Source organism: Oncorhynchus nerka, linkage group LG10 (assembly GCF_034236695.1).
Source record: "Oncorhynchus nerka isolate Pitt River linkage group LG10, Oner_Uvic_2.0, whole genome shotgun sequence".
NCBI lineage: Eukaryota > Metazoa > Chordata > Actinopteri > Salmoniformes > Salmonidae > Oncorhynchus > Oncorhynchus nerka.
The window spans coordinates 51,672,827-51,685,790 of record NC_088405.1 but is presented as its reverse complement, the minus strand read 5'-3'; the positions used below and the strand labels follow the sequence as shown (position 1 = coordinate 51,685,790).

General features: G+C 45.5%; 1 protein-coding gene across 3 annotated transcripts in view; it reads left to right on the top strand.

Annotated features, from left to right (window-relative positions):
- The window catches only part of nrg2a (neuregulin 2a), a 105,321-nt gene extending 94,024 nt beyond the window's left edge, over positions 1-11,297 (top strand). For 2 of the 3 annotated variants that reach the window (XM_029670272.2, XM_029670274.2), the window contains exons 6-11: positions 1,831-1,854; positions 4,741-4,843; positions 4,959-5,082; positions 5,412-5,539; positions 5,673-5,894; positions 7,739-11,297. In XM_029670272.2, coding sequence (XP_029526132.1) covers positions 1,831-1,854; positions 4,741-4,843; positions 4,959-5,082; positions 5,412-5,539; positions 5,673-5,894; positions 7,739-8,402 — 1,265 coding nt within the window. In that variant the 3' untranslated portion in view covers positions 8,403-11,297. The remainder of the gene's footprint in view (positions 1-1,830; positions 1,855-4,740; positions 4,844-4,958; positions 5,083-5,411; positions 5,540-5,672; positions 5,895-7,738) is intronic. The other variant, XM_029670273.2, reaches the window with a different exon arrangement.
- Positions 11,298-12,964: the final 1,667 nt, after the last annotated feature.

Genomic DNA, 12,964 nt, shown 5'->3' with positions numbered 1-12,964 from the left:
TCGGATCTGTTAAAATTTCCCCCCAAAAGTTCCCAGCCATGCGTGATCCCTTTTCAGAGAGGACTTTGCGTGTACACAAGAGTAGCATTGGGAACAAGCTTAAGGCTCCACTTAATAATAAAGTGAATGAGTGAAAAGGCAGGCGGAAAGGGGTGGCGCTCAAAACCTTTCTTCACCCTCTCCCACCTCTCCCAGTGCGAGATCTGACATGTCACTGGATTCAGAAAGCACACTGGAGAGGTCATTTCTGGGCACCAATTTCCTCTGAACGTGTTCCAAGTGACAATCGAGGTCAGGACTACTCCAGTGACAGCACTGTATCAAAACCCTTGTACATCCGAAATGTACTTTACTTAGTCAGCCAGAGAAGAAATGCATCTCGTAACCTAAGAATTTGCTTGTTGGCTACATTTTCCAAACAGTTAACTTGACCTACTAGAACAGGATTCTCCCATTTCGAATGATTGTATCGATACTCGTGCGATTACCCTAAACAGTAGAATAATGGAGGAGACTGTAGAGCCACAGTCATATACAATCAGCCTCTTCAGCATTTCTGGGCTAGCAATGTAATCCTTATCATGCTGTGAAGTTAGTTTTGAGGCCGAAACAGAACTATATAGAAGCAGACAGAATCCTCTCCACCCCTCCACACTCACTTCCCAAACCTCATCCATCCCACGTATGAGTTCCCTTCTCCTATCAGGGTGTCTCCCCTACTCCAGAGATCTCGTTGACTCCTGTACAGAAAGCTGGACCGCCTCAGCCCCTCAGCAGGGCCGGGGCTTACCCAAGAGCACGTTGTCATGACAACAGCAGGGATTTGCCGAGACCTGTGTAGAGCGAGTGAGCTTTCAGATGTACTGTATGGGCTCAGAAGCTTGAATGGTGCAGGCAGCCCTTCTCCACTTCGCCCCATGGCCTTGATTTCCCATGCAATATAACCCCCCTCAATCTGACTGGGTTACTTAATTTTGTGCGGATGAGGTGAAGCATCATCTTCACCTAGTCAATAATATCAAGGTGCTGGTCCTTAGATGAGGTTGAGTGACGGATTGCTCAGACGGACTCGGTCTTCAAATTGACATGTATCCCTCTGAGTGCAGTCACAGGTTCCACGTCTCCTACAGTACATGCCCACCACGCGGTTCTAATGCAGGACTACGGAGTGAATTGATCTGATGTTGTATTCCAATTGCAAACAGGTAAGGTTTTTCTGTCAACATGTCACGTCCTATCAAATCCTCCCTGAATGGAGTTGCCTGTGCTGAACGGAACCGTGACATTGGACTGTGTAACGTCTAACATCCCTTATAGTCAGGACGATACATTCTAATCCACTAACTGGACGTCTAATCTATACTTTTAAAACTATGTTCTTGTACTAGAGGCCCATTTGTAGCGGTAATATAATGTTTCATTAGCTAAGTAGTGCGCTGAGTCTTAATCTACCCTTAACGGTTGGCCCAGAGATCCCATGCAGCCGTTCTGGCAGCGGGATGTCTGGTTTTGCATGCCATAGTCTAGATTGACTAACTGCTTGTTGTTGTCTTGTGTCTGTTGTGTGTGGCGCTTGTTTGGATGTTTTGGTCGTCTTATCTTGATGGTTGTCCAGCTCCATCCCACCACTGTAACTGTTGACTCACCATCCATGTCTCCGACTGTCCCGTCAGTCCTGTTGCTCAGTGCACATACTGGATATATCTGTTGTTTATCTATGTTGGAAGGCGTCTCTCCTAAACTGGTCTCTTCTTCTTTCTTTTTTTTTCTCCTTCTTTTTGTTGTTGTTGTTTTGTTGTTTTCCCAACTGTCAACTTTCTGCAATGGCAGAGCATCTTGGGATTGAATTTATGGGTATGGAACAATCCTTCATTTGAATTCCCAGCTTGACTAGAGCTGTGTATTTGATCTCCTTCCGTTCTGTTTGACATTGCTTCCATTCCCTCTGGACTCTAAAGTAAATGGTCCCATTGATTGGTTAATCAATCTGTCAATCAACCATAACCGTAACTCACTGGGCTGCCCCGTGGAGCCGAATCTCCCTCTAACATTACCACGGGGTGTCCTAATCTGCAGCCCTCATCACCACATGCACAGTACATTCGACCATGTAAACAATCTGACAGGAGAGCATGTAGCAGTTCTTCTTGATGAACTGGTTTTAAGGGACTATAGACCTGTAGAGCAGGTATAAATCAATATGGAAGCCTGCTTGATTCATGGATCCTCCCTTTATGGAGTAGACTAGATTCCCCCTCCATCCATCCTCCACTCAGGGAGAAGTAGTGTCCTACTAGAGTCTTGACTCCCTCTGGAATCTTCTCTCCAGGGTTGATGACTTCAGACTTATCCGCGTAAGCCTCCATGGCCGTCCACACGCCCGCTGTTTACGACAGAATAAACAGTGCGAGTGCGTAGTTTCGTGTGATTCTGTTGGTACACCCTGGCTAGTGTTAACACTAGTGTGAATTGAATTACATTACTCTGGAAGAGTTGTATAACCCCTCAGCCCTCCTTAGGCACAGAAACACACACACACACACAAACAAATACACCTCCCTCTCTCTCTCTCTCTCTCTCTCTCTCTCTCTCTCTCTCTTTCCCACTCTCCCTCCATCTCTCTCACTCTCTTTCATTCTCTCTTACAGACGCACACACACTGTTCAGTACTTCCCGTACTGTACTTTTAATTGATAGTGATGGTAGATGTTTTAATGATCCACCCATTATAAAGCAGGAACTGTACCATGTTCCAACTTGTATTAGCCGACACCAGAACCCCTCGCCACATCCCTGAGACACAGACAGGAGCTCAGGAATGAGTGCTGCAAATAGGACACCCCTGTTCTCCTCTCTGAACCAAAGGCCTTCAGGATTTGCTTTCATGTTCTCCCCTCTACCTCTACCTCTGCCCCCCCCCCCCCCCCCGTTAGCATGCTATGCCAGGTTTACAGTTGACTACCCCCTCCCTCCCTCCCCCAACATCCACGCTGCCCATCTTAACTGTGTCATTCTCCTCCTCCCCTCAACACTTCACCTCTAACCTCTAACCTCCTCTCATTTGAAACCTCACTATAGAGTTTTTGCAAGTCGACCTGCTCTGTTCTACCTGCACCCATCCATTTCTTTACTGTGGCGGAGAATTGTCTGCACCAGTAGAATGCTTTGTGTGACTGGACTCTTTCGAGTGAAGTTACTGTGGTATGAGCATGTCATACCTTGTTTAGAGCGTACAGAAATAGTCTGTTCTTTCAGTACCTCCTTTCCCGAGGAATTGCCCGTGATGCTGGAGTTTTATATTTTCTTATGAGACCTCACGGTAAAAAAAAATATAGAAAATACAATTTTGAAACTACAATCAGGTAAATTTGTGTGAGGCTCCGAGAATGTTTCTTCTCACTTTTGAAAATTCTTTATCACAAGATAACAACCAATATGGTTGACCTATTGCTCTTCTCCACTATAAATAAATACTAGCCTTGGTGATTTATTTATAGTGGCAGAAAACAGAGTTGCAGCAACAGGCTGATGTAAAATTGCCCATGCTGCCGGTGAACGAAGGGAGTGGGAGAGAGAGAGGCAACCTCCGATGGGTGGGAGCTGTACAAATACAATTCATTTTTATGACATTGTTCATCATAGGCCCACTACTACCATCAGTATTTCCCCCTGGCCTGCTCCTTCTTCCCCTCCACTCTCCCCTGGTTCAGCCACATTCTCCTCTCCTCACAGGAGCACTTCTACGGGAAAGGAAAGCGGTTGAAAATGTGTTTTTAGTTTATTTTTAGGTGATCATAAAAAAACGACACGTCAAACGACATGTAATAAAAGCTTCAAAAATAGTTGTTTTTATTTTTAGAGTTCATTTGTGTTATATTTATAGCATTGAATGTAGAGCATGTTCAAAGCCTGCAGGGTCCCCTTACCTGCCATTCTGCTTATTTGAGTGCCTCTGTGTAAAATGGTCTTGCAGAGCGGGCAGTGAGAGGTTGAGCGGCCTCTGTCTAGCTGTGTTGATCTGATGGGCTTCCAGTCAGACGGGATCTCTTGGATGAATGAGGCACTCTTACAATCAGAGTGGCAGATTTGGGACAGCTTTTCTGTTTTCAACCTGTTTTGAGCAGACCTCCATTAGAGCGATGCCTCTAGAACAGTGACACGAGTTACAGTAAACCCAGCCCAACAATTGTCACTGCATTTGCACAGCACGGATATGCTACAGCAGTTAAAATACATTTCATGCAAATTGAATGTCGATCATCCACATCTCTAGAGAATGCTGTACAAATTCCCCAGTTAATGTCAGCCGTCTAAATGTCAAACACTTCGACTACATTTCTACCAAACACCCCAGGCTTCTTGTTTGGTAAAGGATGTTGAAACCACAATTATTCCTGTAATAACAATTCATATTTACTAGCTTTTAACTGGCTTTTGTGCATTAGCCATTATAATAAGGGGCTGGAGTTGGACTGTCAGCGAGCTCATGTTTCCGAACGTTCACAACAGTCGGTACAGTAAGTCTGCCGCTTTGATACATGGGTAGAGGGAGAGCAGCATCTGCGGTATCGGTTAGTGTGGGAGTATAGAACCTGTGGAGACAGGAGCAGGGGGTGTGGGATCAGGATCTGGTGTGATGGGATACAAATGGGGTTAACACCCTCCACTTCAAGGGGCTGATGTTGTTTTGTTCTCTCCCCCCCCCCCTTGTACTTTGCGTGCCTGTGCCTGTGTCCACAGAGGCGGAGGAGCTCTATCAGAAAAGAGTCCTGACAATCACGGGTATCTGCGTGGCTCTGTTGGTGGTGGGAATCGTGTGTGTAGTGGCCTACTGCAAAACCAAGTAAGTCAACCCAGGGCAGTATACAATGGGTTTAGTTGCGTTAGATAGCCCTGGAGCGGAGATAACAGTCTATGCCAGGGTCTGTGTGAGTGACTGGGGGTACTCTCTTCCACAGGAAACAGAGGAAGAAGATGCACAATCACCTGCGGCAGAACATGTGTGCAGATCACCCCAACCGGAACCTAGCGAATGGACCCAATCACCCAGGACCTGGCCCTGAGGAGATACCCATGGTAGATGTGAGTCACACATTCATTGATTATTTTACTGACTGACCGGTTACTGGTTTTGATGGATGGGTAAGTTGATTTTTGATTTAAATGTTTGTTTGTGGAGTTTTTGTACCATGGTATCCGAAATGGTACTTTCCTATAGTGGACCATGTGTACTCTCTTGAAGGGTAGGGATGTCACAGGTTAACTGCCTTCAGTAACTAAGCCTCTCCTTCCAGAACATACCCACGTGGTCAATCAACAGAGCTTCGCATCTGTCAAGACAGTCTTTGTGGTAGGAAGTTACACAATTTCATGCCATCTCTCCAAACCCTTTTCCCTCTGTGTGTTTTTAGTACATCTCAAAGAATGTTCCTGCAACGGAGCGTGTCATACGGCACGGAACAGTGGCTTCTTTCCCCGGCAGCCACGCGTCTTCCAGATCTCACAACTCCTATACCCATGCACGCTCATCCACGCACAGGTAACCCGTCACTCAACATCCACAGCTAAATGTTTTGACATGCACATTCGCGCACACAGGAAAATGATTCACGCAGGCACACACTGGACTATACTCCGGTTCAGCCCTATGTTTTGGTCCTCTCTCGTTTCAGACACGAGGAGCGGACGTGGAGCCTGGAGCGGACTGACAGTGTCCTCTCGGACTCGCCGGGCATGATGTCGTCCTCCGTGGGGACCAGTAAATGCAACAGTCCTGCGTGCATGGAGGCCCGGGCCAGGCGTGCCGCACACTGTGGCTTTACTGTGCCCCACCGGCCGGGATTGCAGTACGGAGACTCGTTCGACTCGCTGGGGGACTCTCCACACAGCGACAGGTGGGAAGGGAACACGGCCCATCTCTGTGGTTATGGCACCGGGGCATTTTCTAGTGCCCACCATAGGAGGCCTCGTTTTACAGCTGGCTCTCTATCAGCCCCTAGAGGCCAGCGAGGGCACTTTGAAAGTGTCAATGGCAAATACTATATCATAGGCAGGCAGACATGATGAGATAGGCCTACTGTAGGACAGACGGATCACAACATTCCTACTGTCTTGTTCTGATAAAGGATATTGTAGGTATACAAAAATTCAGTTATATCCAGTTGTATTTTCCTGTATTAAGGTGTGAAGTGTTTTGCGTGTCAAAGCTGGTCGAAAGGAGAGATCCCACAGGCAGCTTTCTTGTGAAGAATCTGCTGTGTCAAGCCCACTGTTCTGTACTGTACTCCCCTAACTCTGTATGGCAGCAAAACAGGAGGCTGAATACCGTAAGGACTTCATTAAGACACGGAGGGCAGAACAACAGATCTGATCTCTGGGGTGGAGCTCTAGCTAGCAGGTCTCTGGTGTGGCTGTGGTTGTCAACTCTACTGTGACCTCCGCCCTGGGTTGCCATATGCCTAAAGATTGTAGGGACACATCTTCATCGTTTCCAGAGGCTTAGAAGTTTACAAAACTTTGGTTTCTATTTACTAATTTCAGCTGGAAACCAATGACCACTCATTTGTTTCAATTACGATGTTAAGATTTTAGTTTTAGAGTGTTTTTAAGTTGGTGAGAGTGCGCTCATCCAATAGCTACAGTAGGCTAACATTAACGTTTGACTGAACAATGCTAATCTTTCCAACAGGATTACAGTGGAACAGTGATTACATTTATTTTAGATTTGCCATTGGATCTTTCAGATGCTTTTTCCTAAAGTGTGTACTGTGTTTTTCCCCCAGTGCCATAGAACATATGAAGGAAGAGGGACTGTACTGGGGGAGAGGGACACTAGTTCAACATATTGTACAATCTAAATATTAAAGCACCTCAAAACCCAGCGCAACACACACACTGATGTTTTTCCTAGGTATAACCCTCCCTCAGGCTAAAGGCAGTGTTGGGGAGTATTGAACTACATGTAGGCTAGTCTGTCTTGCAATTTGTAGTATATAACATTTTAGATTGACGTCCAATCATTTTTCACAAAGTAGTTTGTATGTAGTGAACTACTTTTTCAAAGTAACTCGAAGTATTGTTATCTATGCGTAGTCCATTTACAAATGACGTAGACTAATCTGTACCCCCCCCCCTGTAATATAGCCTACTTTTACTTTTTGATTGAACCGATTTTTAATTATTTTTTAAAAACTTTAGTATATTTACTAAATATTTTCTTAACTCTATTTCTTGAACGGCATTGTTGGTTAAGGGCTTGTAAGTAAGCATTCCACCGTAAGGTCTACTACACCTGTTGTATTCAGCTTATTTGGCAACATTTGATTTGATTTAGTTAAGTTAACTATATGTTTCTTAAGGGTAGCTGTAGTGTGTCATAACTTCTTCTAGTTTGAAGTAATTGGTAGCTCGGTTAACTAGATTTTCAGAGTACCTTCCCCAACACTGGTTAAATGTCACATTAACCGATAAGATGAACACATTTATTAACATAACAAAGATATAGCAAACTGACTGAATGAACAGACAAACAAGGATGTCACAAACACCATCCACACACAACTGACAAACCTCTGCTCAATAATTCAACGTCTCTTACTGCTGTTAGTGGATGGTGGGTCCCTGTCCCACGTCACTCTGTTAGACATGACATCTAACTCAGCTGCTGCTGTTTGGCCTGGTCCTCTCTCTCCTCTCCCCACCCTTCTCCTCCCCACTCCCATCTTCACCCTCACCACAGGTATGTGTCGGCCCTGACGACGCCGGCCCGCCTCTCTCCAGTGGACTTCCATTACTCACTGCCCCCGCAGGTGCCTATCTTCCAGATCACCTCCCCCAACACCAGCCAGGCCATGTCCCTGCCGCCAGCCGCCCACACCCGCTACCCTCTGGAAGATGACCAGCCTCTGCTGCGGCGCTACCAGGTGCCCCTGCACGACGTCCAGCGCCAGGAGCCCTACCGGCAGCAGCGCCGCACCTACCTGAATGACAGCACGGGCAGCCTGCCCTCCAGCCCATACCGGCTGGCTGAGGAAGAAGACTACGAGACCACGCAGGAGTACCTGTCCTCCCGAGAGCAACCAAAGAGAAGTGGGCCTGGTGGTGGAGGGGGTCGGCGCTTGCGGAGGTCCAGGCTGAACGGCCACGTAGCGCCGCGAGGATACGAGGCATCACGGGACTATGGCTCTCGCAGCTGCCTGACGGACAGCGAGTCGGAGGAGGAAGAGGGCGAGAGCACGCCCTTCCTCAGTATGCAGAATATGAACGCGGAGCCCTCCACCATCTACAGGCCAGCCGACAGTCGGACTTCTCAGTCGCACTCTACGGGGCGGCACGGTGCACGCGGGAACGTACAGACCAGACAGACGCACTCGCGGTCCAAACCGGACAATGCACCCCACTAAAGAACGAAGTCGACCTACCAACAAAAAATCTATATACTATAAACCTGCACCTATAAGAAATATTTTTATTTTATATAACTGACAGATATTCTAAACAAATGAAATATTTATTTTCATTTTAGCAAAAGTTGTCTACTAGTTAACAGCAAAGACTTTTTTTATAGGGAAAACTCTATTTATATGTACATTTTGATTTACAGCATAAAAACACGTGCCAATTTTTTCACTACTTAAAAAATAGAGTAATATTGTGGTGCCTTTTGCTGTGTGCCGATGCCAGAGGGCCAGTGGAGATTTTTGCTGTGTGCCGATGCCAGAGGGCCAGTGGAGATTTTTGCTGTGTGCCGATGCCAGAGGGCCAGTGGAGATTTTTGCTGTGTGCCGATGCCAGAGGGCCAGTGGAGGTTTTTGCTGGATGCCAGAGGGCCAGTGGAGAATTGTTGCTGTGTGCCGATGCCAGAGGGCCAGTGGAGAATTGTTGCTGTATGCCAATGCCAGAGGGCCAGTGGAGGTTTTTGTAGCCTTTTCTTATATGGACATCATTTTTTTTATACACGTTTCCTCTTTTGGCTTTTTCTTTTCTTTCTGGGAGTCTAGCCCCATTTGAACATTACTCCTCCCCTTCCACATCATGCAATATAAACCACTTAATCATAAGGTGTATGTTTACATTAATATCATTTGCCTATAGGGTTTATCATTTTTGGCATCCAATAGAAAATCTGATAAATGCAACACAGGTCCTTTTTGCTCTCTGAGTGAAGGAGTGTGTGTGGGCATGTGTGTGTGTGTGTGTGTTGTACCAACTCATTGCTCTATTGGGCACCAAAGCAAGCGGAATCAGTAGAGGAAAGCTGCTGATACACAGTGAGGCCCAACCTGGGTTCCAGGGTTGTGCTGCTGTTGGGTAGAGAGTTCTGTTGGGTAGAGAGTTCTGCATGTTGTTGCTTGATGTGTGTTTACAGCTGCCTCACCTAACCTCAACCACCCCACCCCGGCCATCCTTGTCCAAACAGGGTAAGGTTTTACTTCATGGTCCCCCTTGTCCCAACAGGGTAAGGTTTTACTTCATGGCCCCTCCTTGTCCCAACAGGGTAAGGCTTGTCTAATGGCCCCCACTTTGTCCCAACAGGGTAAGGCTTGTCTAATGGCCCCCTCCTTGTCTCAACAGGATAAGGCTTGTCTAATGGCCCCCTCCTTGTCCCAACAGGGTAAGGCTTGTCTAATGGCCCCCTCCTTGTCCCAACAGGGTAAGGCTTGTCTAACGGCCCCCTCCTTGTCCCAACAGGGTAAGGCTTGTCTAATGTCCCCCTCCTTGTCCCAACAGGGTAAGGCTTGTCTAATGTCCCTCTCCTTGTCCCAACAGGGTAAGCCTCCAACGTCCTGGCTTATCTGTGATTCTGAAGAAGAAATGCCACTTGTCAGTGTACAGTAGCAGTTAGTCTGCCATCAGTGATAGTGGCTCAATACAAAGAAACTTTCTCCCATGACCCCCATGCCGCCTCTTCCTCACCTGTCCATTTTTGTCCCCGTGGTCAGAGTAAAGGGCCGCACAGCGTCTCAGGACTTCCACCCCCCCTCTCCCCCCTCCACCATCAGACCTACCTAGGACTTAAGGTCCCCCCCCAAGGACATTAAGGTCACACCCAACTTGCTATTCTTCTGAGCACTCCCATCTAGAAAAAAGTAAAGCAGAGTGTTGAATAGAACAGAACACACTACACCAATACAAGATAAATAGCTGTGAAACTTTGGAGGGTCATAAAAATGCCAAAATATGCAAACTTTCCATTTAGCTCTGTTTGACATCATTTTCTAAGAGGTGACTGTAGTGTGTTGTGTGAAACCTATGTAATGCCTGTAGTGTAGAAGAAGAAGAAGCACCATGATAGGAATACATATTTACATCATTATTATAAGTTCATGCAGTTATGCAGCCATTGCTCGAATTGTCAATTTTCCTCATTCACAGATTCATGTTCATAGATTTTTTTTTGGGGGGTCATGAATCATGAATTCTTATCTCACTATGTCGAGACCAAGCAGACAACACACAAGTCTACAGGAATGACTAACCACTTTAAAAGGTCTCATACACTAACGTCGAGCGCTGCTCAGTCTTGTGGATAAGGATAGGTATTTGTTGCCTGTTGTGAAGTATGTCACTAAAAGTTAACAAACTGTTCAAACTTCTCTGTCCTCCACTCCCCAAAAAATATTGCAGGAGCTTGTTTTGGCAATCCATTTGAATTGTAGTGACAGAAAACAGTTGATAATCTTGCAGAACTGGTCATATACATTTTGAAATGCAACCAAAAAAACTCAAATGACTGTACCAGGACAAATCATCCGGTTAATCTAGAGGACAACCAAACTGACAAGTAGGACTTGAAACAGAACGTGTATCTGTTGTATGATGAAAGGCAGAGTGACACAGACACATAGACACTGGTTTTCTGTCTCATCTCCCCTATGGATTCTCTCTCCTTCCGGGTCCTTCACAGTCTGGGTCTAATTTTGTATGTTTGAAAAAAAAAATGCAAAAGTAGACCGTGCTTCTTTAGTTAGTTTAAATGTGATACCCCCACCCCCATCTTGCCCCTCTCCTCACCTGACAGAAGTGCTGCCAGATTCATCCTGTTTTTCCTTTTTTCCTCCCTCTCCGCTTGAAATGTTTGAACACCTCTCCTCTGCATGTGCTTGTGGTCAAGGTTAGATGCGTGCATGGTGAAGAAGCAGCAGACATTTTTTTTTTTGGTCAGTGAAAGTGTATTTCATTTCACATTCAGCAATAAAAAAAAGCCACCCCCCCATGTCCATTCTTGGAATATGCTAGAAAAAATGTGAGATTGTCATAGATTGTTAAATAAAATGAAAAAATGATCCACCTGTTCATATGATAAAATAAATCTTTATTCATGTCATTTTAACATAAGCGGTCATCCTCTGTGCAGGGCTTTGGTGTGTTTTGAGATATCCTTAGCCATTGGGTTGAGGTATGACTGGTTTTGGGGAACTTCCTGCTTGTGACATACTGTTTGTTTCCAGTATCTGAAGTGTGTGTGCTGTGATACGTCTCTTGGACAGTAACCCTGTCCAAGCGTGCCATTTCTCCAATATCTTGAGATATGGGACCACAGAAACCAGGGGAAACATTGTTCTAACTCTGTTACGCACAAGGTAAGAGTTAGGAAAAATGCTCCCTTGTACACACAAACTAATGAATAGTGTACTAGACTGTGTGTCTGCTAAGGACACCGTGTATAGTTGAGGTAGACTGCTGGTACTGTACAAGAAACAGGCATACACGAGTTTGAGTGTCAAAATGTGTCTAATGTACACACTGGAAACATGACACTTTTGACACTGTAGTACTCCAGCTGCTCACACGGTGGTTCAATGTCAAAACAATTCTTTCTGACTTCTCGCAAGACATTTCCAAGACCTTCATCTGGCTTTCATCATCGCGAACACATTTATTTCCCTTCGATGACCCTGATCAACTAGCAGTTATGTGGCGCAAGTTCTCACCGCTAAATCCTGACATGCTAAAATTTGGAACACATGTGTCATGTTATTTCACTTCTGTCAAACCAATTTTAAAACAAGTCAGTGAGTGATTTGGGGATTACACCTCGATATTGTAAGAGGACTCCTTGGAATATACCGCAGTAGTATTTGATCCTATTCCAAGTTCTGCTATTATTGCCGACTGTTTCCCACTCAATTAAAGATCAACACGCATTGCAACATGTTGAACTCGCTCACACACAAATCTTGCATTCATGGCACCTTTTTCAAAGCGACGCTTGTAAGTCAGTGTCCCAGACTGCCGGCCTTTGCAGGGAGAGCGCATGCTTGAGAAACAGCATTTTGTTTTCTCACAAACTCTTAAACATATCTGTCATGTCCACTTTACAACAGCCTTATGAAGGCTAATGGCGTGTTCAATCAAAGAGTAACCAATTTTCACCACTTTTCTTTATATTTTGCGAGAAATGTACCTGCTGACTTTTCGCATCCTTGGAAATCAATCTGAATTGTGGCTATCAAATGCTAGAGAAGTGATTGCTTCCTGGGGAATATTGTGCGATATTTCTCCATGCTTCATTCAACTGTTCAGATCAATTTGGCATCTCTGTGCTTCTCTGTTCCAGTACATCTGCTTCGCACGTTTCTGCAAGGTCAAAAGCCCTGTGAAAACAGCATTACTGTAAATATTCAAGGCCAGCGGGTAGACTCTTTGTCCATTCGCATCAATTGTCACATCGGGGAGAACTCAGCCTCTTTTTTTTATCTGAAGAATATGGGACTGAACGAACGTCTGTCTCGTCAGTCACGGATTAGAACACCATCTATCTTGTATTTCCAGTATGCCTTGCCTTAACAGACATGACTCACTCGCAGCGTTTATGGGGAAAAGAAGCCCTCTCTTGGTAGGGATTATTATTTGTTAGTCCATTGGCAGGTGAAGGGTGGATCTCTGGGAAAATAAATCGCACCGCTGCATTACCTCATCCTGTTCCCATCAACTTGGGTCAAGAAGCCTCTTTCACTCATTT